This window comes from Phyllosticta citriasiana (assembly GCF_038021145.1).
Source record: "Phyllosticta citriasiana strain CBS 120426 chromosome Unknown IWZ02scaffold_15, whole genome shotgun sequence".
Taxonomy (NCBI): domain Eukaryota; kingdom Fungi; phylum Ascomycota; class Dothideomycetes; order Botryosphaeriales; family Phyllostictaceae; genus Phyllosticta; species Phyllosticta citriasiana.
In genome coordinates, this window is record NW_027117292.1 from 383,766 (window position 1) to 409,791 (window position 26,026).

The 26,026-nt window shown below is 55.9% G+C and overlaps 7 protein-coding genes across 7 annotated transcripts; 3 read left to right on the forward strand and 4 right to left on the reverse strand.

The window, feature by feature from the left end:
- Positions 1-99: 99 nt before the first annotated feature.
- On the forward strand, positions 100-1,570 carry IWZ02DRAFT_461831 (uncharacterized protein). Its single transcript, XM_066768239.1, has one exon. The coding sequence runs from the start codon at positions 128-130 to the stop codon at positions 1,379-1,381; it is 1,254 nt and encodes a 417-aa protein (XP_066618996.1). The 5' UTR covers positions 100-127; the 3' UTR covers positions 1,382-1,570.
- A 1,009-nt stretch (positions 1,571-2,579) lies between these two features.
- On the reverse strand, positions 2,580-3,326 carry IWZ02DRAFT_436492 (chitin binding domain-containing protein; the record flags this gene model as incomplete). The annotated part of the gene is made up of 1 exon (XM_066766532.1): positions 2,580-3,326. The coding sequence occupies one exon, from the start codon at positions 3,324-3,326 to the stop codon at positions 2,580-2,582; it is 747 nt and encodes a 248-aa protein (XP_066618997.1).
- Positions 3,327-4,220: 894 nt separating this feature from the next.
- On the forward strand, positions 4,221-5,584 carry IWZ02DRAFT_87877 (cyclin-like protein). Its single transcript, XM_066771359.1, has 2 exons — positions 4,221-4,510; positions 4,576-5,584. Exons 1-2 carry the CDS (start codon positions 4,259-4,261, stop codon positions 5,233-5,235), a joined length of 912 nt encoding a protein of 303 aa, XP_066618998.1. The 5' UTR covers positions 4,221-4,258; the 3' UTR covers positions 5,236-5,584.
- Positions 5,564-7,345, reverse strand: IWZ02DRAFT_87887 (uncharacterized protein). The gene is made up of 3 exons (XM_066771360.1): positions 6,992-7,345; positions 6,692-6,920; positions 5,564-6,587 (listed from the first exon to the last, which is right to left on the reverse strand). The coding sequence occupies exons 1-3, from the start codon at positions 7,028-7,030 to the stop codon at positions 5,893-5,895; spliced, it is 963 nt and encodes a 320-aa protein (XP_066618999.1). The 5' UTR covers positions 7,031-7,345; the 3' UTR covers positions 5,564-5,892.
- Positions 7,346-13,788: 6,443 nt separating this feature from the next.
- IWZ02DRAFT_436496 (uncharacterized protein) lies at positions 13,789-15,382 on the forward strand (the record flags this gene model as incomplete). Its single annotated transcript, XM_066766533.1, has 2 exons — positions 13,789-13,917; positions 14,129-15,382. The coding sequence occupies 2 exons, from the start codon at positions 13,789-13,791 to the stop codon at positions 15,380-15,382; spliced, it is 1,383 nt and encodes a 460-aa protein (XP_066619000.1).
- A 4,787-nt stretch (positions 15,383-20,169) lies between these two features.
- Positions 20,170-21,048, reverse strand: IWZ02DRAFT_461842 (uncharacterized protein). The gene has a single exon (XM_066768240.1). The coding sequence runs from the start codon at positions 20,950-20,952 to the stop codon at positions 20,431-20,433; it is 522 nt and encodes a 173-aa protein (XP_066619001.1). The 5' UTR covers positions 20,953-21,048; the 3' UTR covers positions 20,170-20,430.
- Positions 21,049-23,452: 2,404 nt separating this feature from the next.
- Positions 23,453-24,914, reverse strand: IWZ02DRAFT_461845 (uncharacterized protein). Its single transcript, XM_066768241.1, has 2 exons — positions 24,689-24,914; positions 23,453-24,632 (listed from the first exon to the last, which is right to left on the reverse strand). Exon 2 carries the CDS (start codon positions 24,602-24,604, stop codon positions 23,834-23,836), a length of 771 nt encoding a protein of 256 aa, XP_066619002.1. The 5' UTR covers positions 24,605-24,632; positions 24,689-24,914; the 3' UTR covers positions 23,453-23,833.
- Positions 24,915-26,026: the final 1,112 nt, after the last annotated feature.

The following is a 26,026-nucleotide window of genomic DNA, read 5'->3' on the forward strand; positions in this document are numbered from 1 at the left end:
AGACCTGCGGAGAGATGGGATCGCGCGCAGCGATTGGCCGTGTCGGACAAAGACAGTTCCTGAGAGAACCAAGACGCCGGGAGATGGTGGACAAGATGCGGAGAGCGAAGCGCGGACCTGAGGAGCGATGGCACGCGGTCGAGATCCCTGTCGCCTCACCATCAGATGTCGCTGCGCAGGACGCCTTGCGCTGCTTTTCTTCTTCTCCTCTACAACATCTTCTTCCATCGCCTCGGTGACAGCCCGATGCCCGTCGCCCGCTCCGTCGACCGCCAGTTGGTGTCATAACGATGCGATAAAGACATGGGAGATGGACCAGACCGCCAGAAGGCCAACCACCAGCAGCGCCGACAACGTCGATGTCCGCTTCAAAGGAGAAAAGATCGCGAGCGGTCATGGACGGACGCTGTCTGGCAACATTCTATCCAAGCTGCCGTTCCTGCGCAGCTCGTGTGAGGACCTGCCTCTTTCCCTCCCTCTTCCCGCCGAGGCCCGAACGGAGGAGGCGCCCCCAACTGGAACTGGAACAACAACAAGACGCCTCACCCCATCCGCACACCTCCAAGCCGTGCGCCAGACCATCGGTCGCCGTCGCAAGGGCTCATTGAGAAAGACTGCGCTCCTCGGCACCGGCCGTCGACGCTCCAGCGACTCTCAGCGCATGGCTTCCTCGCTCAAGGATAATCTGGCCTCGAGCCAACAGCCTGCCCACGAAACACAGCAGCAACCTCAACCTCAGCAACAAACCCACTATCCACCGCGGTCCTTTACCTACTCAAATCCCTCTGCCACTTCGTCTTCCGAAAGCGGCTGGAGTGCTCCCTCCAAGACCATGTCCCCGGAACACGAACCCTCACGCCCTGTCCTCGCCTCTCCCATATCCTCGCCCGTGTCCAATCCATATGCCAGCACCACCGACGAGGACAACGACTCGCTGCCCTATCCCTCTCGCCCGCCCGTCCCGAACCATCTTTCCTCGAGCTACTTTCCCCCGAGCTCCGTCCAACGGCGTCGATCCACAAAGACAATCACGCCGGCCACGCGCCAATCATCTCCGCTTGCGCTGCCACCCGCGACACTGGACATTGACGAGTGGGACTACAGCGAGACGGAGTGGTGGGGCTGGGTCGTTGTCATTGTGACGTGGGTCGTATTCGTTGTCGGCATGGGCAGCTGCATGGGCGTCTGGAGTTGGGCGTGGGATGTGGGCGAGACGCCGTACGCTCCACCCGAGCTGGAAGATGACCCAACATTGCCCATTGTTGGATACTACCCCGCCTTGATGGTTCTCACTGCCGTCATGGCTTGGGTGTGGGTCGTTGTTGCGTGGGTGGGCATGAAGTACTTTCGACACGCCAAAGTTGTGGGCGAAGAGGGTTGAAGCAGCAAGCAGGTATCTCTTGCTTGTAATGACTCCATGAAAACTGGGGGAGACGCTTGTACGATTTGGGGGGGAGATTGAAAAGGGCAGGAGACAGACTTGATACCCAGCCGCAAGCACCCGAAGTGTTTGCGGTGAGAATACTAACACCTATTTGAATTGACTCATCAAAATGTCTCATTTAGTTCATCGACTGCATGATCCACCTCCCAGTGTTCTGAGCATGCCTACCGTTGAAGTTGCCTTCTGCCACCTCCGTGGTACAAAACTCATGCTCACCAAGCCGCCTGAATCGCATTTTGACTAATCAACTCCCAACCAGTTCCCCGAAGAACAAAACCAACTCATGAACAGCTTCCTACTCACTGCCCTCACTCAACCTCCTTCAACATGCCACCCTGACATGCATGGCAGGGCACCTAACCGCCACGCCGGGCCGGGCCAACAACCTTGTAAGCTTTCTTGGCCACGGGCGATCTATTGACCCGGAAGTCCGACCATCCCCATCACCGCTCCTTCAGGGGCTCCCAAATACTTTGCTCCACCCGATCAGGCCTACTGGATGTGTTTTTCTTTTCTTGTCTTTTTTTTTTTTTTTTTTTCTCCCTTATGAAGGGGGGGTGGGTGGGGGGTTGCCCAGGATGAGACAAGGTGGGCGCGTGCTTTGGGGGGCAGTGTGGCTATGTGCGGTGCAAATGCCGGTGGGGCTTGTAAGAGAAATGGGATGAGAGAGTGGGAGAGGCTCGGGTAGGCGGAAGTGGCGGCAGGAGAGGGACAGGAGTCGTCGAGGAACGAAGGCAGTAAGGTACATATGTGGCCGTACAGGTGTGGTTTGCGAATGCACATGCTAGTGTTCAACGCTACTGCCCTGTGCAATGCAGACGGACCCCTGAAGGTCCCTGAAGTCACGGCACTGAAACAAAAAAAGGCTTTGGGCATGAAAGCCGGTTGGTCGGTATGTACCAAGTATTGCAGTGGTTAATAATCACATTGAAGGGTTTGTCAAATCGATCAGAACGGACTGCAAGAAAAGGCGTCGTAGCATCCAATCCATATCTGCCGCTCTCTCTTCTGAAAAAGAAAAAAATCCCGCAGAAATGGTCTCCAATGCATGCGCGCAGTCCCCCCACACGTGTTCTGTTTCTTGTCTTATGGTGGCGTGTCAGGCACACAAGAGACACGCGTGCGTGCGAGACGCTTAGGCCATGAAGTCGCGGGGGTGGTTCCTGGACTCGCCGGCAGAGGCGGTGCGCTTGGCCTTCTTGGAGCAGGCGGACTTGGAGGCCGAAGGAGTGCTGACGACATTGGCGGCGACAGCGCTGGGCGAAGTACCCGAGGAGGCACTCGAGCCGGTCGAGGAACCAGAGCCAGATCCCGAGACGGTGAAGTCGACGCACGACTCGTACGTCTGATCAATAGACTCAGCGTACCAGTACCACTGGATGACGCAGTCGCCGGCCGTGCCGCACTTGGAGCCAAGGTCGCTGGGAATAGTGATGTCGAAGTTCTTGTCGGTGTCTTTGACGCCAGTCTCGGTCGACGCGTAGACGTCCCAGCTCTTCAGCGCGCTGCCGATGACCGAGTTGCTGGCCGTGTCGACAATCGAGACGTTGGCAACACCGGTGTGGGGAGCGCGGACATCGACGACCATGGACACCTTTTGGCCGGGAGTGTACGTTTGGACGTTGTCCTTGTTGTCGGCAAACTTGTAGCCCTTGCAGAGCCAGATGTCGCACTCGGCGGCCTTGTAGTCGCTCTGCGACTGGGCGACCTGGAGCTCGCCCTGGACGTTGCCGTAGTTGTCCGACTTCTGGTTGTTGTAGACCTGCTCACCGCAGGCAGAGGACATGGCGGTACCGGGCATCCGGGCCTTGGGCGTGGTGACGAAACCGTGGCCGTAGACGGCGGAGGCAAGAGCCGGGAGAACGACGAAGGACGACTTCATTTTGGCGAATTGGTTTTTCGATTGGTGGAATGAGTGTGGCGTCAACTGCTGGTACCTGTACCAGAGGAAAAGAATGTAGGTGTAGAGAGAGAAGGGTGGTCACAGACCGGAAAGAGCGAGTGAAGTCGAGAGGGGATATGGATGGCACGCCTTGGTGTAGAGAACGAAAGGAAAGGAGCCTTGCGAGGCGGATCCCAAGGTCAAATATACTTACCTCGAGGGAGCTTTGTGCACGCTCTCCTGGAGAAGTGCTGGATGAGGAAGCTCCACCGGCAGGGGGCAGGCCGCAAAAAAATTGCGGATACCAGCAGGCGTTTCATTGATTGGGCGGCTGTATGCCAAAAGGGTGAGGCTGGTAGTCCTCAAGACGCTGTGCCTGGCTACTAGCCGTCTCCGTGCGCATGTTGTCGCAAAGAAGGCTCGCTAAAAGACGTCAAGGGGGCGTGCCTCGCCAATGCTTGTCTCATGTTTACTACAACTTTTGGACCCATCTGGCCGCGGCGCTGCACACGGGGTCGAGCTGCCGCAGATGACGAGATGAGGATGAGGACGCTGGGCGCAGAATCTTGCTGTCTGACGTTAGTTCAGGCTTTCAGTGTGCGCCAAAGTGGCTGGAAAAATTTGAGCAGAAGGAAAGAGTGAGAGAATTCGAACAAAAGTTCAATCAATTGTAAATTGTTGGCGAGATTACATATGCTCCTCCAGGTTCCAAATGATGACGAAGTCGAGACTCGAGATGGAGCAGAAAAGCAACAGACTCGACGTCCAATGGAAGGAAGTAAACGGCGAACCGAAAGTGGAGGGGGCGTCGGCGCTAAGCAACGACGGACCGACGTTCCGCCGGACGCGAACTGGCTTGCGGCGCTCGGCTCGCACCCGGCCGGCATCTCCATCACTCTCATCTCCATCTCCAGATATTGCCCGCTGCAGCCATGGCGCCTGCTCAAACATCGCATCTATCAAACCCGCTCGCTTCTCCCGCGCAGCTTGCTCAATCGGGTTCGCAGCTTGATGGCCTTCCTGCCGACCTTGAAGACTCGATTCGCTTCGCAGGCGCCCGTCTGACCCAGCTGGCGGGCGTGCTGCTTCGCTTGCCGCAAGACATCATCGCTCAGGCCATTGTCATCTTTGCGCGATTCTGGATCGGCGCTGAGGGCGGGAGTCTTTTGGAATATGGGGCAAAGGTTGCCTGTGCCCCTCTCAAATTCCACGTGATTCAATGTTTGGACTTGTATTAATGCCATCCCAGGACGTCTCTGCCGCTTGCCTGTACATGGCATCAAAGCTTTCTGCCTTTCCAAAAAGTCCAAAAAACGTGGTCAATGTCTATGCCTACCTGGATTCGTTCCCGTCGACGTTCGTCGAGTCATCAAAGTTCCAGGAACGGATAGACGCAGAATCCTACTACGTCTCAGAAGGAACCTATCATGCGCTACGTTCCCTCCTCATGAGAACAGAAGCCCACATTCTACGTGTGCTTGGATTTGACACCCACGTCGCTCTCCCCTACACCCTGTGCATCAACTATCTCCAAGCTCTCGGCATCAAGTTGGATGTCTCTGCTGGACAGAACCTTGCTAGGCGTGCGTTTGCGCATCTCAACACTGCCTTGCTCAGCCCACAGCTTCTCTACCTTACCCACCAGCCGGCACAAATTGCAACCGCGGCCATTTACTTGGCCGCACGCGAGGTCGAAGTCAAACTGCCTGGCGAAGAATGGTGGGAGGTCTTTGACACGGATCGAGAAGAGCTTGGCTTTCTTGTCGTTGCTCTCATGAGCGTTGCCGGTTTCGTTCAAGAGGAGAAGAGCAGGTGGGGACGGAGAAAGGTTCCAATGAGTCTAGAGGATGTGGAGGCAGAGTTGGAAAGAAGACAGATGCTCGAGGCGTCGGAACCAGGTCCCGCTTGAAAGAGAACACGACGACCCAAACTCGAAGTCAGAACGCCCGAATATCCGGGGGTTGGCCGATTAAACACGACCTCAGCGAGGAAACACCTTGAGGCGGGCTCTTCGCGTCCAGGCGATGTTAATGAGTGCCAATAACCCCTAAGATCTCGCTTTCACGCCCCAACGTGAGACAGAGACGAGAGTTCGCCCACCAAGTCTGTCCATAGATGGACGTAATGCACCACGGGTTGGCCCGCATGGTTGCCCGAAGGTGGAAGCGCTAGACCTGGTGTGATTTGTTGGATTCTCCATTCACCCAAGGCTACTCCCGATGCCCTGCCAAAGTAAAGCGTGGCGGTGCAAGAAAACCAAAGAAACAATTCAAAATGACCACAAGATCAAAAGTTGAGCTCCAGTGACCAAGCAAAGTGCGAACGCCATGTTTGTCAAGCTTACTTGCTAAGACAAATCATCTTCACGGTAGTCGAAAACAGCTATGTTTGTCGCCGCTAAGCATCTATCCACAAAATTTACCAGAGAATCGGTTTCCTTCCTAGTTTGAGGCCGTTTCAAAGACGAAGGAAAACAACAGGGGTATCTGAAGCCAACTTTTCTCGTGTCCACCTCACATGTCTGTCTTGCTTTCCCAGCATTACTCCCTACCCTTTCATCCATTTATCAGCCCTCGAGTCCAAGTTCGTCATCATCATCTGCGCCCATGACCAGGCCCCTCAACTGGTCGTCCTCGCCCCAGTCAACACCGCTTCCAACCACGACACCAGCAGCCACCCCCTTCATGACCCGCCATCGCCGCTGGGCGTCCCGCATCTCGCGTTCTGCAGCTTCGAGTGCTGCCCTGAGCTCGTCGAAAATGGTGGAAGTAGGTTCAACTCCTTGCATCGCGTCATCGTCAAGTGGTTCTCCGTCGCCTCCTGAGCGGCCTTCTAGTGCCTCAAGATACTCGCGCACAGAGCCGGCTCCTCGATTCTTTTCGCTCTTGCGCGCCGCGAGCTCGAGCAACGTCGCTGCCAGCGCCTTGTTGCGCGTATTTGCAGCAGCGACGGCTGTGCCTGTATTGGCGAGCGTAGTAGTGGTTGCGCTCAGGTCCGTGGTGAGTTGGGCATGTGTGAGAGAAAGGACATCGCGAGTGTGGACGAGAGGGAGGAGGCGAGGGTTGAATGGAGCAAGGGGATTAGGTGTGGTAGTGTTGGGTGAGCTGTGGGTACCGTGGACGGTCTTGAGGATTGGGTCGGTGATGAGGACTTGGTCTGTTATCCTATTGCGCAAGAGGTAGGTTGCACGAGAGTCGAGGGCGGCACGCTCGGCGGTGAGAAGCGCGTCTGGTGAGGTGTCTGTGTGGGATGGTGGTGTTGCTGTGGATGGTTAGTGGTGATTCGGAAAAACACGTCCTTTTGATTTCTCTTCTAGAAAGAAAAGGAAATGACGAAACAAAAGAATACGAAAGGACGTCACTTGCCCTTGTTTTCGGCTTCTAGCAAAGCGCGTTCCAATTCCAGCTCACGCAGTTGGTCCCACAGGCGCAGCACGAGCTGCTCTTTTGCTGCCAGCGTGATCGCATCGCTTTCGGGCGTGCCGAGAGAGTCGAGATCAACTAGCTGCGCGTGAGAGGGCGCGTCGGGGTTCATGGCGACGCGTGACGAAGTCGCTGGTTGTCTCGGGCAGGTCGGTGGTGGTTTGAGGTGTGGCTAGTGGTCGCGTGGCGTCAGCTACCGCCGTCACTTGATAGAATGTGGAATGGCCTTATGGCACGGCTTACCTCACTCTCGCCGTTACCTTTTCCTTCCCTACCTCTCATTATCACCACCGCCCGACGGCCCTCCTGGCCGCGAGTCTATGCCTGTTGAATGCCACCGCTCCTCACCGCAACCACGACAACCACCGGGAGAGGCGCATGTCGCTGTTCGTCTTCGTTGCCCACTCGGGCCAGCGCCTCGAAGCCGCCCCGGTCGTCTTCAGCTCCCTGGATGCCTTGAAGAGCTGGATCAACAATGCCACCAAGATCCCGCCCCCGGACCAGATACTGCTCACCCCGCGCGGCAAGCATGTTAAACTCCAGACTCTTCTGACTGAGGCATGTCCATGTCGCTGTCCCGAAACCCGCGCTTTCTAACTCGCACTCTAGAAGGAAATATTCCTATATGACCGCGACCTTTTTGCCCTCCCAGCCCCGCAGGATATTGACGCAATCGTTCCTCCCGCTCCCTCGCCAGATCCCTTCGTCCCAACGAACCCGCCCGACACGTTAGAGAATCCCAACGTCCTGTCGTCATGGCAGAGTCTGTACAAAGCGCGCCGCGATTGGGCGCTGAACCTTCAAGATCGCTGTCGCGGGATCGCACAAAGCGCCACATTTTACATTGAGGAATTAGCAGTAGTCGAGCGTGGAGTGCGCGTCGCAGCCAACAACCATGAGGTGCATATCCAGAGTCTAGAACAAAAGCAAGCAGAGGCGCGCGCCTGGTTTGAGGCAGTAGTGAAAGAGCAGGAGGAATGTCTCAAGTCCTGGGAGACAGATCTGGTGAAGCTCAAGGCCATCCCCGCGCGCGAGCCCTTTATGCGCTTTTTGGCGACGAATGATGATACGCCCAAGAAGATGCGAAAGGGAGATGCTTGCACTACTCTGGATACCTTTGCGAACGCAGAGAGAGCGCGACGCGCGGCTTCCCTGAGCAACACCGTCTTGGAAGAGTTGGGAGGCAAGATTACGAACATGGACAGCCAGATTGACAAGATAAGAGGCGGATACAACCAATTCCAGCAGGCCATCGACCAAAGCCAGTCGCGGTCACAGTACTCGTATAAGGAAGAACCCCAGCGCCTCATGGAGGAGGTTGATGTGATTGTCAAGAAGGTGGCTTCCGATTACGAGCACGTCCTCGGTCTTCCCGCAACCCCCAAGTCAACTACCCAGGTCTCGAAAATGGCTCTGCTGCATACGCGCAGCTACCTACCCAATCTTGCAGAGGTGGCCAAGGAAATTAGTGAATGCGAGCGCCGTGCTGTTGAGCAAAAGAATCACGCCGTCCGTCGGGCTATCGAGCATATGCAGACGATTGCCACGATCGAATCTACTCTTGCATCCGCAAATCAATCCCTTTCGTCGATCGACATTGCCCCCGAAAGCCAGGAAGCGCTGGAAGCCTTGTCCATTATTTCAAAAGTCCCGTACATTTATGGAGTCCTCCTCATTGAGGCTGTTAGAAGGCACGAGTGGGCTGAGAGGCTCCGGAAAGATTCGTCCTCTTTGGCGGAGGAGATTGCTGGTTATAGGGAAGAAGAGGATCGTCGAAGAAAGCGCTGGCTGAAGAACAACACGGACGTCATCAACGTCGACGCCGCGCACGACAGTGCCCTTGGAATCGACATTAACGTGCGCGGTCAAGACGTGGGATGGCCCATGGTTACACGACAAGAGTTTCAAGAATACCTCAGCTTGATTGGGAGCATTGGTGGATTCGAGCAGATTGTGGAACCGCTAGCCCAGCTCTTCAAGGACCTCGATCGACCGACCCGGCAACAGATCAAGCACGCCAAGGGCTTCAAGACGGGAAGCATCCACGAAGCGACCCTGGGTAAGGGCTCCCTTTTGATGCGTGGGGAGAATGAAACTCGGGTATTGAGGGAGACCATGGCCAAGATGGAGGAGGAGCTCAAGGGCTCCAAGAGCAGAGTCCGAAAGCTCGAAGATTTGCTGCACCGTCAGAGTACCATCAGCCGCTTGTCCATTGCCAGCGGAGGTGCCCCACCGCCATCTTCGCAAACACCCGAGACTCCAATGATGGAACCCTATCCGACAGCGTCTTCTCCGAGACCCCAAGAGAATCTTTCCCGCCATTCTTCTGTGTCCTCCCGCCGCTACTCAGCCACTCGGTCTGCAGAGGAAAAGGCGCTTGTGAAGCGCATCGCTCAACTTGAGACCGAGCTTGCTACGGAAAGAGATGCCAGAATGAGCCTCGAAAAGGAGCACTCAGCCCGCCACGATGACCTCCAGCGGCATGTGGAGGAGCGCACTTCTACCAATAAGGATCTTATGGAGAATATGGAGTCGATGCAAAAGGACTGGGCAGAAGAGCGACGATCCCTCGAGGCAGAGATGAGGAGATTGAAATACCGAAACGAAGAGTTGGAAGAGGAGCTTGACAGAAACCTCGGCAGCAGAGACAATGAGCGGGTCGAACACGAAACCAGGAGACAATCAATCGAGGCGGACATGGAGCAGTTGAGAAAGGAAGTGGCCGGCGAGCTGGAGAGCGAGAAGCGGCGCGCCGATAAGGCAACGAGTCAACTCGAAGAACTTCAGCAGGCTGTACAAGAGCGTGAGGCTGCCAGCGCTGAAAGACACACCACTCTGGTGAATGCTTTTACTTCGCTCTCCAAAGACGACTCTCCTCCGGACAGCAGCGCTATGCTGGCAGCTGAGCTTGAGAAGGTTGCTTTGCGTTCCAAGGAGTACGCCCGCGAGCTGGCAGAAGCCGTGGAAAAGGCAAGGGCGGAGAATGATGCTCTGACGTCCGCCGCCGCCAAGCAGCGAAACGAGTTGAAGGCCGAAATCAAGTCTCGCGAGGTAGATATTTCCAAGAAGAGCAACGAACTCGCCGTCGAGAGTTCACGGGCTCTGGCACTCGCGAATGAGCTCAAAGACGAGCGGAGTCACCTCGAAGACCTTCGAGCCAAGTTCACCGAGGGTGAAGCTGGAGCCGAGACGCTACGCCAACGTGTTTCGGAAGAAGAATTCAAGGTCGAAAAACTTTCTGTGGAGCTCGCCGAGGCGAGGTCACGCGTTACGAGCCTGGAAAAGTGTCTAGCTGAGCTTCAAGATAAACACAACTCGCTGCAGGCTAGTTCCACAAACGGCGCTTCTCTGTCAGAGCTACATGCCAAACGGACTCGCGAACTTTCGGAGAAGCTACTTGCCAACAATGACCGCCTCCACAGACTTCTTGAAACCCTTGGTTTTGTTGTTACGCATCAAGACAATCAGATGGTGATTCAGCGGGCGTCCAAGATGGCCAGCAATAGTACCGTCCTGCCTGATGGATCACTGGCGATGACTCGAAGCCAGTCAAACAGCCTGATGAACAAGAAGTTGGCAGACGAGGGAGAGATTGAGGCCCTGCTCAAATGGACTCAGCAGGATGGTGCGGATGATTCTGCTGGATATGCATCATTCCTCAAGGCCCTTTCGCGTTTCGACGTTGAGACTTTCAGCGACACCATCACCAAGAGGATGCGCGACATGGAGCATACGGCCCGCAAGTGGCAGCGCGAAGCGCGAACTTACCGCGACAAGTCACACCGCTACCAGTCGGAGGCTCACGAGAAGATTGCCATCCGCGGCTTTAAGGAGGGCGACCTTGCTCTGTTCCTACCCACCAGGAACCAAGCCACAAGACCTTGGGCCGCTTTCAATGTTGGGGCACCTCACTATTTCCTCCACGAACAAGAGAGTCATCGCCTCCATAACAAGGAATGGCTGGTGGCTCGCATCACCAAGGTGGAAGAGCGCGTCGTTGACCTTTCCAAGACAATGGACGGCACACGTGGTATCAATAGCGATCGTCGGAGCATCACTTCGGAGCGATCCGGTATCTCTTTTGAAGACGACAACCCGTTTGAACTCTCGGATGGTCTCCGCTGGCATTTGGTTGAGGCAGCAGAGGAGAAAGTCGGCGCGCCACTAACGCCCGGTCTAGGCAAGGTCACGGTAGACAGCACCAAAGTCGATGCCCGCGGTAGTATTCGCATGAAGAAGGGTTTGATTGGAAATGATGCCAGCAAGACGCTGAATAAGAGTCTGGACTCTCGACGCAGCAGCGGCACCAGCAAACGGAGTCTCCCAGCCGCAACCACAACACCTCGCAACGGCACCACTTCTACGGCGACGGCGACAGCCGGCGGACCAGAGATTACCAACGGCGGATCGAGCAACGATGTGACGACAGCAGGAAGCAGCAGCAGCTCTACGGCTGGTCCCGGCCAGCAAGCGCATGTTGGAGATGCCAATGGCGGAGAAGACAATGGCGAAGCCGCCATCGAACAGGTCAGGACAGACCAGCTCCTAGGGCCGTGACAGCTCGCCGCAAACATGTGGTCTGCCCATTTCTTGATTTTCGTTCGTCCCGCAGCCCCTGCAATCGACACAGGGGCAACGGACAGATGAGTAGGCAGGCAGACTGACGGCCGGTCATGGGCGCTTCGCACAACTACGACAGTACTGATTTGTTTTTGAACGCAGACCGACTTTGCCTCGTCGCCGGTCGTGACATCATCCACGCTCTCTACACCTACTTTATCTCAGCCCCTACCGCCACCGTCGTCGTCGGCGACACCTACGCCTACACCCAGCCGCGCCCAGCAGGCCTTGGCCTCGGCCTCATCGTCCGTTCCCACCGCATCCAGCGTCCCGCACCGTCTCCGCGGCGAACGAGGCGACAGGAGGAGCGTCAGCGCCAGCAGCGACGGCGTTGGCAACAGCACGCAAGGTCGAGGTGCGGAGGCTCCGGCGCAGGGACAGGCGCCGCTGCCGGTAGAGCAGCAGCCGAAGCGGCGGAGTGGCTTCTTTGATTCTTTGTGGAGTTTGGACATTAGCTACGAGAGGGGCAGGGGCAGGGATTGAGAGGCTTGGCGGGAATTCCAAAGTGGGAGAGGCTGGATGTGGTTCCAGTAGAGCAATTGCAGCAATGTGGGCTGGTGTCTTCTTGCTGGCGTCTACTCCTGTCGGTCGCGCTGCTGAATGCTCCATATGAGCTGCTTGTCTTCCTTGTCTCATTCATCCGTCTCTGTATTTGGCGCAGGTGCGAGTGCGGATGCTAGGCTCGTCCTGCGTGCAAGTAGTCGTGGTTTCGGTTCTGTTTTATTCTTTGTCTTTTGTTACCTCGTCCTTGTTCGCACTTGTTGCCTGTGCATGATTGGGTGGACGGAGGTCGTCATGTCTGCCGAGTGAATGACGGTCTCGCGGTCGAGTGGATAGGTAAAGGTTACCCAGGGCTCGAGATGTCGTGTCGTCAGTGTGGGTTGGCGATAAGGAGTCTCCGTGTGTTGGTCGGGACGGGAGTGGTAAAAGCCTGGCCGGTTCGACTTGTGCTGTAGAGAGAAAAGATGAGGCAAAGTTCTGAATCCGCACCCTGTTTTGTCAAAACGTCTCAACTCGCACCTCGTCTCAACGTCTCAATCAGCCAACCAACAGGGCCGAAGTCCAAGTCATCGGGCATTTGCCAGATTTTGGAGATTGGTCGCACCTGAGTATTCGGCCCCCACATGGAAAATTCACCATGTACGCTCACGCAATGAGCTATTTCTTTAATCAAAGCCCAAACCAATCGAATTTCGCTCTTCTCAAAATCATCGTGTACGCAGGTCGATGCGGATAATGATGCTCATCATAGACATGAAAACCACTTTGAGTGACATCGCAGATGAACGATGATGTGTGCTCTCGACGCCGGAAGAATTGCAGGATGAAACCGATCCATCGTGGATGCGACCGCAACCCAGACCCACGCTTCCGTGTCCTCCACGGCATGACGTGGTGCTCTGTTGTTCGACTCTTGTCCTCATGGGTGTTTACGAACAAGTCAAGGACTCCATCGCCGCCACTCTCTCGATCACCTGGCTGAATCCGGCATGTCCGAAATTGGCAGCTTTCAAGCGCTCGTTTTTCTTGGCCCGTCGTCTTCCAGTACTTCTATCAACCAAAGAAATCGCATAGACCTTGCTGAAGACGGCTGTCCGGTTTGTGAGGCAGTCTGGTGGATATTTCAACAAAGGACGTGCAGTGGAAGGGGGCCGCGAGTCTCGTTGGCTCAGGGGCAAGTTGTAGATGGATTAAGGCGTCATGCTTCTTGCGCAGTGGAAACTTCGCTGTCCCCCATTCACAGTAGAGCTTCATGCGAATGCGAATGTAAGCGCGTCGATGCACTGCTTGCTCACTGCACCGCCTGCCTGCTTGCACTCAGCAGTCAGGGGAGTGGCGCCCTTGACCAACGATAAACGACAACGCAGCCCTGCTGCTGACATCGCGCCGCGGAGAGAGCGGCAGCGCGCGACGAGGAAGCAGGGCGTGTAAGAGGAAAAGAAAATGGATGGGATAAAGGCTGCGGAGATGTTCGATTTGCCACCGCCCACGCTTCAATACTATGAAGGATTAGGTTGAGGGGAGCAAGAAAAAGAGAACTGAGGGGATCGAAACGATGCACCTTTTGCCCGATTGGGGTGGAAATCACCAGAAACACACACACACACACACACACACGACATATGCGATTCACTCCAACCGCAGCTCCACTGCACTTGAGGCCTGACGATCTTGTATCCCCAGTCCTCTAAGAGAGAGAGGCCAATCTGTCAGATTATGAGGCAACTTTTGGCCTTGGTGCCCATTCGTCCCGCATACTCTTCCGTAAAGTAAGTAGTGAGTGATCAGAACGGTACATCTCATAGAGCCGGTCTGGATCAACACCCAGACAGCAAAGTGACACCAGAGAGAGAGAGAGAGAGAGAGAGAGAGCGGCAACATCGAACCAAGGCAACGTCATCTCACTCACCTTCTGCTACATGAGCGACTCCCTGAAAAGTCAGATCAGCAGTCGGACCAAGATGCGTCGGCGACAAATTGTTGGCAAAGTCCTCGCATTCCGCCGTCCTTCCATGATCGAGAAACAAAGGGCCAGGAATATCAAGACGGTGAGCTTATGGGGTTGATCGATCTGGGCCATCAAACTCCTGCTGTCTCGCTGAGCGACACGATTTTTCTCGGTTTCCTGCCTTGCTTGTGACGAGAAGATATCCGGGACTTCTGTTGAGGGCCTTGGATGATGTCATGTACAATGGATGATTTTGTAGTGCGCAAGGATAGCCTTTTTTTTTTTTTTTCTTTCTTTTTTTTTTCTTCTAGAAACCAAAGAGATGGTGGCCGCGAGAAGACGATGCTCCAAGTCTTGCTGTGTATGCTCTTGGAGGATGGAGCATTCCTTACGCTGACATTTTGTCGACCATATATTTCCATGTGGCGGCGAAGCTAGACGCAAATGATGATGTTGAGACTGAGCATCATCATGTAGGGCTGGCTCTGTATTCAACGTTGTGGTGTTGCTCGTCTCCATCGGGGGGATCAAGGAAGCATGCGGGGAGGCTACTAGCAGAGGGCACCACTGATGGGGGGTTTGCAAGTATTGAGCCATTCTTCACTCCCTTGACCTCAGAACAGCCCACCATTGCGGTGCTGAGTGTGGTCAATGAACTCTTGATGGCGTGTAATACGTACCCAAACAAGCTGCGCCGCCCCGGTTACCCCAGACCTCGACTCAGCACCCGGTCCCGACTCACGACCCCGGCGCCAAAGACTTACAACTTACGTAGCTCTTACAGCATTCTGGTGCTCCGACACCATCAAGACGGGCACTCAAGCAAGCAGGCGAGCACTCGGTCACTCAGGCGAGCCAACCTGGCATCGGGAAATAGTGATCCGGCTGCATGTCGTCGTTGTTCTCTCCGCTCAGACACGCACCACAATGTACCTACCCCAGACGGAGGTCTGCGGCCCGAGACGTCTACAAATCGATCGCTATCTGTGGTGCCAAATGGACAATGGCTTCGTAGCGCTTCTGTCCCGCTTACTCGCCACGTGCATTTCGCAGAGGTGCCCGGCTGTCTGGGTTACTCTACGAAGCGCCCGCAATCTACAAAGTGCCCTTTGTTTCAAACGAACCGCAAACCATTGGCCAAACAGTCGGAAAAGACAGAGGCATCCAAGATTGTAGTTTGTGGTCAGGGCAGGCCGCTCGTGTTGTCCTTGCGCGTAGGTACGGGCCGCCGCCGCCGCCAGTGGGCGGAGGGGTCCCGTCGAGGTACCACTCTGCCAGGACAGCAGTTCGGTGCCCGATGTGACAGGGCGCACAGCCGAGCCATTGGCAAAAAGGGCAGGTCGTTTGACGGCCGAGGTGCTTGCCTTGGTCGGGGGATGGACGCAAGCTTGATTGCGAGTCCGTCGCGTCAAGTCGACATTGAAATGACGAAACCTCGGAGGGAAAGAATAGTAAACGACTGGACCTGCCCAGTGCCACGTGCGGGCGGGAAGGCAGTGGAAGGCTGGGCTGGACCTGTCTTTGCCGCTGGTTGCGCAGTCGAGACTTGGATGCTCGCTTGGTAATGTGGGTGGATTGCGAACTTGATCTGCACGTCAACGAACAGCACACGTACGTCATGGATGGCAAAGCGCCCGATTTTCCGCGACAAAAAGAAACTGGAAAACGTCAACCGCGAGTCTGATTCTGCCGGCAGAAAAAAAGAATTCATTCACACGTTATCGTCCTAACCGGATGATGGCGTCGAGGACGAACGCTTATGACGCAAGAGTAGCGGGCGCAAGCATGAAGGCAACAAATGAAAAAGTGGAAATTGGACGTTCGACTCGTACGGTCCAACGGGACGGGCAGAGGCCGAGACTGTGCAGCTCGGCGACTGAAGAGTACAATTAGAGTTGCAGCGGAGCAAACTCCTCCCAGCAAACGACGCCATAGCCTACCGGATGCGGCATGTCTAGACGGGGTTGGTCGTGGAAAAGACTCCGGGAGATCGACGAGCATGATGTAGGCCAAGCGCAGATTGTGAGCAGATGAGATGCAGATGGGAGTTGATCTCGAATTCTGTTGATCGCCATGACAAGCTGCATCGAGCAGATCAGATGGGATGGCGATGTGGTCAAGTGCGAGGAAGCTTTGTGGAGGTGGAGCTGGGTTAGGGACGCTTGGATGGGGAAAACGGTGAAACGACTACGAAGCAGCCAACAGTCAGCTGGAGGACTGATCCCCGAGAACTGCGCACCAGGCACGCTGGCCTCGTGTCGAGGACATGCACGCGGCGCCTTGGAGGTTCCTTGTTGAAGCCGTGGTGGCACTGTACCTGTGTTGGTGTTTCGCTGACGGGCAAGCAGGCAGCAAAATGGATGCACAAGTACTCCCCCGTGCTCGTACGTATAGCCCTATTCACTTGATTGACCGAGGCTTGTCTCAACCGAGCGTCCCATCACAGCCTTGCTCCGCGCGTCGTGAAGAAGGGCAGGGCAAACAGTCAGCCACGAGACTCGGAATGTTGCTGTGGTGGTCGACCTGAAGTACGCCCGATGTCGCAGTACTCTGGCCGTGGGATGTCACATCGCAAAAGGGATCCCGCACACAGCTTGTCCCTGACTGACCTGATGACGAGGCGCCGTGACGATGTTCGCCAGGGACAAGCAACGAAAAGAGGTAGGTGTGCTACTATAGCCCGACCCCCACACTCCAGGAAAGCTACAGCCCGCTGGGCTGGCGGAGAGGTCGCCGTCTGCCCGGGCACCTTTGTCGCTTTGCCGCAAATGGAAATTCCGCGCGACACAAACGCGGGGGCGCGGGCGGCCCGTCGACCACGTGGTGCGATGCGGCCAGCTTTCCAGGCCGTGGGATAGCATCGCGAAGAGGTGTCGAGTGTGGGCGTCGAGCGGGAGACTGGCTGGCTGGCTGGCTGGTTGGTGGGGGAGAGGTTGGTGGAAGAAGCGGTCTGTTTCGACTGCATACTGGTGGTGGTGGTGGTGGTGGTTCTGCCGGCAGAAAAAACGAGCCCAAGCTGTGTGCGACGGACAGGAGTCGCACTTCTGGTCAGCCATGTCCAATTTCGGACACAACAGCGGAGAGCGTGTGGACATGATTGATGAGATGAAAGGGTCAAGTGCTGCTGACAGGCCGAGGCCGAGATGCTGAAACCGGCCACCGCGTCGGGCAGGTGTTTCTGCAAAGGCCGCCAAATGTTCAGCTCTCGGACGCATCACGTAATCAAGTTTCTCGAGGCACAAGTCTAGCCCACCAGTTTCGTCCGGACGCCGGCCGAATCCCGCGGCAAACCACCAACGACAAAGACGCGCGAGCCGGTCGCAGCCGGGAGGTGAACGCAAGCACGCTCTCTGTGGATTGGACAAAGCCCGAGCTCCGCCCGGATCCCAAATTGCTCACCTGGCACAGCACTCACTGTTGCGGGCTCGAGGTTGGAGGTTCTGGTAGGACAGAGGGCAGGATAGAGTAGAGCAGGGCAGCAACAGTATGGCGGTTGAAAAAAAAATGAAAAAAAAAAAAAAAAAAAAAAAATGAAACGAGCAGATGAAGCGCGAAGAAGCGAAAAGATGCAGTGGTGATTAGACGATGGTGGTGGATGAGGGATCCATGGCGGCAATCTGATCCGGATCCATATCCCTCGCTCCCTCGCTCCCTCGCTCCCTCGCACGGGCAACGCAAAAGATGTGGTCTGTGCACAAGGTACAGCCAGCCTCCAGCCTGCCGGAAGACGGTTCCTGGCACTTTGGCTCTGGCTGGCCTGGGCAGGGCTGGGCAGGGACAAGACGACGAGAAAATTTTTGCAAAAAGAGGCGAAAATTGATAATGAAAAGTGTTCACCGTGGTCCAGAACGCCGTCTTCAAAATCTTCATCCATCTGCCATCTTGGACTGAATTTCGCCAGACCTTGCGATGGTGAATGCCTGAAGCAGCATCAGCATCCGCGTGAGGCAGGAACCTTGATGTCTGTCTCTCGCGACTTTCGGATGAGAGCAATCAATCCGCGGAAAAGAGCTTCAAGCCACAGTGAGAGTAGAAAACCTGCAAGAAAAAGCCCCCTCCCTGGTCAGTTGAGTGAAAACAGTGGGGAAGAGCAAAAGATTGCAGCCCCCAGGTCCGCTGTCCCAACCAACACCAACAGTTTGCGGGCCAAACAGCCAACCAACGCCCAACAAGCGTTCATCGTGAGAAAGAACAGGGAAGAAGAGTGAGAAGGAAAAAAAAAAAAAAGTTGAATAAAAATGGATCGGATTCGCCTCCGTCTCGCTACATCCACTTAAAATCCGGCCCGGCCAAGATTCTCCCCCGGCGGCCCCGCAACACTACCACCACCACTACCACCACCATCACCACTTTTGATTCTCGTCATCGTCGGCCGTCCTGTGGCGAGCGAGAGTGAAGCCTACCTAGGGCATACAACACAAGGTCAAAGGGCATGGCAGTTCGAGAAAAGAGTGGGCACCGGGCATCGTGGTTTAGCCTGCCAGCCCCGCCACCTGCAGCAGCACAGCATGGCTTCGCGGCATCGCATCTTCATTCTGCTGACTATAGTCATCCCTTCACCGCTTGTTTCCGGCTGCCTGCCACGGATTCGCTTGCCGAGGCAGGCTCCTTGAACATGTAGGGCTGGCTGGTTTCTCGTCCAACATACTCACACAAGAGGACCAGCCTTGCTCGTCGCTGTCTTGCGCCTTGTTGGTCAACTGCTACAGCCACTGCTGCATGAAGACGATGACTCCAAAGTTCCCCGCTCAGCGCATCTCGCACTCTGCCCTCTCTTTTTTTCGTTTTCCCATTCTTCGTTTCCCTCGACGTGCGATGCGAAGCAAACCACGCGCCCCATCACCAACACGCGCATCGTCAAACAGCCAGGCCAAGGCAAGGTGCCCCGTGGTCCGTGACCCTGGAATGTCCGGACTCTGGCGTTCCCGTGCTTGGTTTCTATCCTTCTATCGATTTGCAGAGGCAGACCAGAGCACGTACCGTACACATGATCGCAATTGATGGTTGATGATCTGCCCGGCGCGCCGATCCCACTCGTGCATCCGTATAGGGGAAATTGTCCGCCATCCGTCCTTTTCCTCTGCGCAGCCAGCCGGAGGAAAATCGCGAGTGATCCTGCGGCACGCTCGTCCCGCGCTGTGCTTGTCAGTCCTGTCAGACATGTCAGCAAGGCAGGTTTTTGTTTTAGCGAGCGTGCATGAAGAGGAAGGGCATGGAAGGGCTTGTCGCAGTCGTTCTCTCGACTAACTACTGCAGACAGCATGCATGCAATGCATGAACGGTTGAGGGGAACAACTCATCGTCTTCCCCACACTGTGCCCTGGCTAGGTAGTAGTTTGCATGCACTTGCTGCTGCCAACCAAATGACGCCTGCGCAGGTGTGCGACGAGGGGCGCAGCCGTTGTCAGTCAGTCACTGTCGTCTTGTGGCTCAAATTTACCAGAGGTCACAATGCACATGCTGCATCTCTGTTGCCCGTTTGTATGCAGGGAGATTCGTTGATGCCATCGAGCCAGCAGCACGTGGACCCCGGAGCATCTCAAGTGTCCATTCCGAACTGAACCAAAGGCGTCGGATCGCGTCGCGTCGCGGCGCCGTGCGTTCTCCCAGCTTTCAGCATATCCACATCCGTGCAACAACAATGTCGACACAAAGCGCGAGAATCTAATCAAAGGAAAACAAGCAGAGCACCGCCATTGATCAACGAACCATTCAAGCCAGGGCCAAGACCAATCGACAAGCCACGCACGAGGCCAAGGCCAGGCATGCGCGCCGTCGTATTCGTTTCTCTCAAAATCCCCTTCCCCTTCTTGCCCCGCTGTCCCGAACGCATGTCTGTACTACTACAGCGGAGGAGGGTACGCGCTACGGCGGATGGATTGACAGTCCCGACGCGCCGGGGCTGGACGAGCAGCTAGCCACCTAGCCTAGATAGCCGGCGAAAAGCGAGCCACGCCCTGGAAAGACGAAAAAAAAAAAAAAAAAAAAAAAAAAAAAGGGACGTGAATGATCTAATCTGCCTTTGCCGCGGTTGGGCGACGCCGACGAACAAGGAACGGGAAGCTTGCTTGCTTTCTTCCTTGCTTGTGTACCTTACCGGCCGGTACCGTACCCGGCCGACTCGATTTGGTGCCCTGCTCGACCAAGGCACGCCGGCAAGCTGCCGCCTGGCGGAACGAGACGTTTCCGCGCCACTGGCCTGCGTTGCTGGTACGGCGGGAGTGGCTGTGGTTGGCTGGAAGGAGCTGCGCCACAGGGTCCACTTTATTCGTCTGGTCCTTTTTGGTCCTGTTCCGAGGCATATTGCGTCTTGTTCCGGTCGTGGTGAAGAAACAAGCAGGGGGGGGGGGGACAATTAGAAAACCCAGAGACGAATCTTCATCACCTCTCTACTCATGAAACAAAGAAGAGACAGACATGGAGAGAGCAGACTCGGCAAGCAAGCATCTTCGGAAGCACCGACAAACATAAAGGATACCAACATCAATGACAACAGAAGTCTACCCAGACGAATCCAATTGACTCGACACTACTATCGTCCTCGCCATTGTTCCGCTCACGCCCCGTCCCGCCAGTTAGCTAACCCACCCATCCATACTTTCGTCATCACAAATCAACAAAGCAAAAACCAAAAAAAGCTTGGCACCTTTTCACATCTCCGCTTCTCATCCGCGCCCTGCACGGCAGTACGTGCGGTCCCCGCCGCCGCCGCTGTACCGGAGAAATGTATCGCGCCGAGCCCTTCTTGATCAGATTGCATCATCTCCGCTTGCTGAATTCCTCCTTTCTCCGCCTCCGCCCGTATCCGCCATGCCCTCTTGCTCCGTGGGTGGTTGTTCTGTGGATTAGTTATGCAGACGGAGAGAGGAAGAGAGCGGGACGGCGGGCAATGGAGTTGTGAGAGAAGATGATGCCTTGGCGGACCGCGGATGAGCGGAAGTATCGGGTGCGGGTGCACTCGAGATGGGCTGATGGATGAGCTAACGGGAAGGGAGAGTGTGCGAATTGAGTAAGCATTGAGGGCGAGGTAGAGGGTAGAGAGGAGGAGAATGCAGCGGACAAGTCTTGTAGCTTCCTGCGAATGCCGCGGCGCAAGAATCATTCGCCTCAGTGTTGTAGAAGTCGACTGCACCATGGCACTTTGCAGCTTACACAGCTTACAACAATTGTAGTTGTTGGAAGGAGTATGGGCAGTGGAACAGCCGTCCTACCTACCTACCGTAGTTTCCTTCCACTGACATCAATGCCACATGGCAGCGACATGGATGATGGCATCTATCGACCGTGGTAGCTTTCAATGATGTCACACATACTCGATGCCGCCCGCAAACTGAACCCCCATGCATCAAGGTGCTCTCCTACGTCAGTACTGCGCGTACATAGTCAACGCATCATCATCCTTCAAAAGCCGCGTGCCCTTCCCCATTACCCCAACTTCACACCTCACTTTTCCCCCACCCCATCTTCGCCTCGTGGGATGTCGCCTTATCGGCCTGAAACTGACCGGCAAGGCGCTCAAGCCCTTGCGCACTGGTGCTCTTGTTGCTTGCTACCTAGGTACCTGTACTCTGCTCCGCTCCGCTCCGAAAGCGAACGGGATGCACGCCCCTCGGCGGCCGGGCTCGCTTGTATCCGCGTTTCCGTCCATCTCGGGAGGTCAGGTGGGGGAGGAGGGGCAGGGCAGGGCAGGGCAGGGCAGGGCAGGCAGGCGGATGGGTTGCCTTGTTGGGCAGTTCCGTCCGCGCGTGCGAGGTACGAGGTGCGAGTTAGTTGCAAACGCGACAGGGAGACTGGGAGATGCGGGAGTGGACGAACGGAGGTGGTCGGTTGCGGTTGTTTTGATGGTCGACAACGAAATTACTTAGATTGAGAGAGTGGTGAGGTAGAGACTGCAGAGGCAGACAAAAGGCCCCCGGGGCCTCGTGCTCTCTCTCTTAGGCACGCTCACCTTGCACGCGAGAATACGGTGCTGGTAGGTACATGCATGTAGGCGCGCACGCGGTCAGGTTGTACATCGCATTCCATTACCTGTGCCTATCTATCTGTCTTTGGTAATATGTTGTACCACCCACACACATACACACACACACGCATGCCCAGTAAGGCAGGCAATAGTCAATCAACTCGGTTTACTTACTTCATCATTCGTGCGACGGCTGGCCGCAGTAAGTCAGTCACGAAATAAGCTCAACCACCCTGCCCCATCCGCTCCATCCTTGCCTCGCCGCCGCTGCTGCCGCTGCGGTCGCGTTTCTCGCGCGTAAAGCACCCCTACCCCGCCTTGCTTCTCCGATGATCCCCTTGTCCCTTATTTCTCGCGCGTAAAGAGCTTGCGTTGCAAGTTGCGTTGCAAGGAGAGTGAACGAACGGGAACTGAAGTGGAAACATGCTCAACATTGACGCGCGCTGGTTTATCGTGAGAATGAGTGCGTGCTATCTGCCAGTCTGGTCGCTTCCATTTTGACGATGAGGAGCTGCTACTGTTACTGTTACTGCCTGGATACCTTCTCAATCTGGGCTTGCTTGTCTGTCTGCTTGCGCCTTGACAAAGCAGTGTTCTTGCCCTTTGCTGTTGGGTAGGTACCTCCATTGTTTTCTCGCTCCCAAGCCCTTCAGCTCCGGCACCGCCTCAACCTCGCGGATGATACGCCATCATGGCGTTTAAGCGGTGAAAGCAGCTGTATCATTAGCAGCAATGACGGGGCAAACGTTTGGCGAGTAAGTAAGGGCAGGCATGTCGGTCTCAGGATGCAAACAAGGTGTTCATCCCATGCCATCTCGTCGCGTCTCAAACACCACCACCACCACCACCACCACCACCACCACCACCACTACCACAACACGAAACGCAGAACAGCACGGAAGACGATAGGCGTTTAGGCAGTAAGAAAGCTAGATAGGTTGATGGTCGGTCGGCGCGCTCTCCGCGTCCGACGCTGGGAATGTTGCCCTACCGGTATCTTCCATCCATCCATCCATCCATCCATCCATCCAGTCAGCCAGCCAGGCAGTCATCCAAGTCGAGACAAGACGTGCAGACTATCTGCTTCGCTTCGCTCGTCTTCCACTTACCCACCGCTCATTGCTCAGCAGGCAGACAGGCAGGCAGGCAGGCAGGCCAGAAGGCAAGCAAGCAAGCAAGTCAGCGTGTGGGGGTGCTTGCGCGCGGTGCGGTGCTCGGAGTGCGAGGGCAAGGGCGTGCGTGGGTAAGGTAGGTAGGGCGAACGGAGGGCGGGCGGAAACGGAGGACAGGCTAGGGAAGCCAGACCAGGCGAGGCGAGGCGAGGCGAGAGGTGGAGGAGGGGTCACATGCCGCGAGTTTTTGTTTACTGACGGAGGGGGTCCGACGTGGATGCGCGGGTGCGTGGGTGCGTGGGTGAGGGAGGAGGGCGGGATGACTTGCGCGCGCGCGCACACACACACACACACAAAGGGAAGTGAGGTGAAGCTCGTGTTGGTACATTTGTTCTGCCGTCAAAAGTGAGGTTGGCCTTGTTTTGCTATTGAGTGGGTGAGGGCAAGAATGAGATGAGTCGCTTTTCTCACCTGCTTTGATTGATGGAAAGCACATGCATGCAAGCAGTCAGTCAGTCACAGTCACAGCCATCAGGGTCTGCAGCAAGTAAGCACAAGTATGGCGGATAAGTCGGTTTTGGATTGGATTGGTTGGATTGTAGCTTGTAGTAGTTGTAGAGTGTGGTGGGGTAAGAGAGGAGAAAAACAAAAGTCGTCTGGGGTCTCGACCGTCTGCGTGCATAACAAAGGGCAGAGGGAGAACCACTGCAGACAATGGACAACGAGTAACCAAAAACGCCGGCGCGGAATTTCCCATCGCGCATCAAAATCCTTTGTTTCGAATCCTTGATCCATTCCCATCCAGACCCGCCGATGCTTCTTCTTCGTGAGACAAAAAAAAGGAAATAGGTATCAGACAAGAGTGCCCATAACGCCGCGCTAATGATTACGGAAAACGCCCAGTCGAATCAAACAAAGAGGTTGTTGTGGTAGACAGGCAGTTAACATGTCGCAATCATTGGTGCGTTTTGTTGCGGTATGAGGTAGTCGTCGGTGATGAGGGCGGCGTCTTTGCGGTCGTAAAAGGCCGTTGTTGAGATGGCCTGCCTCTCCTTCTCGCTGTACTCTAGAGCGGCAGGTTGAGGCGGAGTGGTGGGAGGCTCCTCGTCTGAGTCGCTGTCCTCTTCGTGGACCAGCTCGGGAGGATGTTGTTGCGAGGGCGTGCGGGTAAGAGCGTGTGCCTCGTCAAACTCGTCGTCGACGTACTCCTCGTCGTCATCGTCGTCGTCATCTACTTCAGTGGTGGTGATGACAACGGGAGCTTGGGCGATGCCGCGGAGGGGAGGGATCATGTCAAAGGCCTCTGCGTCTTCGTCGTAGTCCGAGTCGGAGTCGCTGTCGGAGGCATCCTCGTCATAGTCCTCCATGACCTCCTCGTCGATGGTGTCGACCCACTGGATGTGCTTTTGCTGGGAGCGGGCGGCGTTGTTGACGGTCTTGTTGAACCAGGCCTCCTGCTCACGCTCGGCATCGGCAAGGTCGAGCATGAGCGAGTCGAGAAGGTTCGCGTGGCCGACGAGCAACCGAAGGTCGTGGTCGCTCTTTTGGGCCTCGTGGGTGAGCTTTGAGCGCGCCGAGGCGGCAATGTAGTAGGTTTGCGAGAGGCTCATCTTTTGCTTCTTTGCTGGAGGAGCGGCAGAAGGGTAGACGGAGCGAGTGGTCTCGGCGGTAAAGGGCTCAAAAGAGGATTGTATGCGGAGGTGGGATGGCATTGTGGGCGGCTTTGTATATGTGGAGAGCCTGGGGAGTGAGTCAATAAATGGTTGGATGACGAAGATGACTAGGCGGAGACGTACCTGAGAGGCGGGCGGTGAGTAGGCGGCAAGGCGGTGGATCTGCGTGGTGGTGGACCGGGGGGTGGGCAGTTGGCAGGGACAAGCAGCGGAGATGTTTGCGAGATTGTTTGAGTCGAACTGGGTGTTTGTGGGTGTTTATCCTGAAGAGTCCTGGAGTGGTGGGAGTGGATGATGGGATGTGGCGGAGGGCGCGGGCTCGTTCTTATGTCCTTCTGGCACGTTGGTGGTGCCGGTGAGGGTGGACTTATTGCTCGGGAAGACGGCGTTAGGGTGGATGGGCGCGCCCCCTGCTCACCGCTCAGGCGCAGGTGGATTCAATGTCATCGGGTCCGAGAGCGAGTGTGCGACCCTTGGCTTAGACAGCGCCAAGTCGCTGCCTGTCCGTCCGTCTTCGGTCGCCCCGGCCGGCCGTCGATATCCTGGCGATGGATTTGACTGCCCGCGCCCTCGCCCGACAGACCCACCGCTTTCTTGCTTGCTTGCTTACTTGCTGTGCGTGCTGTGCTGTGCAGGGCTGCGCGTTACAAGCCACCGCTACTATAGGCAGACAAGACGTTCATTCATTCATTCATTCATTCATTCACTCACTCTCCATAAAGCGCACCATTCGTCCGCAGCGTTTACCTCATCCGGGTGAGTCACGGCTGCAGGCGGACAAACAGTAATGGACAGGACAGTAATCCAAGCTGCGAGGCCCGGGACGGCTGATGAGGTTTTCTCGGCGGTCGGATTTTGGCTGCCGCGACCCGCGAGCTTCGTCCTTCTGGCTCGGCAACGCCTCGTCCGTTTATCTTGCTCGCATTGCATACATCTCTCCCTTACGCAGCCGATCATTCTGGCTTCCGGTCCGCCATAGCTAGCTACAGTATACTTTCGCTATCGCTTCACTTCCAGCGTGCACATCACTTCCGCCGGCCCTTTGCAAAAATCAGCCACCATATTACTCTTCATGACTAACTCTTGCTAGTGAATCCGGTCGGCGACAAAGTCTGCACGGCGATTACACATGTCCTGATGCGTCATTGGGCGGTCTTTACTGGCTTAACTCCATCCCCAGACGGTCGGAGCATAGGGCTGGGCAGATGACAAAACCTCCGCATCAGGACTCATTGATGCGCAAACTCTGCCTGTTGGTTGATCAAGAATGCTCTCCTCGGCCTGTCCGACAGGGACTCATGCAATGCGACGGCATCAAATTGTCGAGTGCATGTACGGTGAGCCCTCGCGCCATGTGTCCCAAGGCAGCATCTCAGGGCTCAGCTGAGTAACACAGCCCGACCAGCTGGACAGGCACATGCGCTCGACTCCTGCGTTCCTGAATTTGCTTTGTTTCTCTTC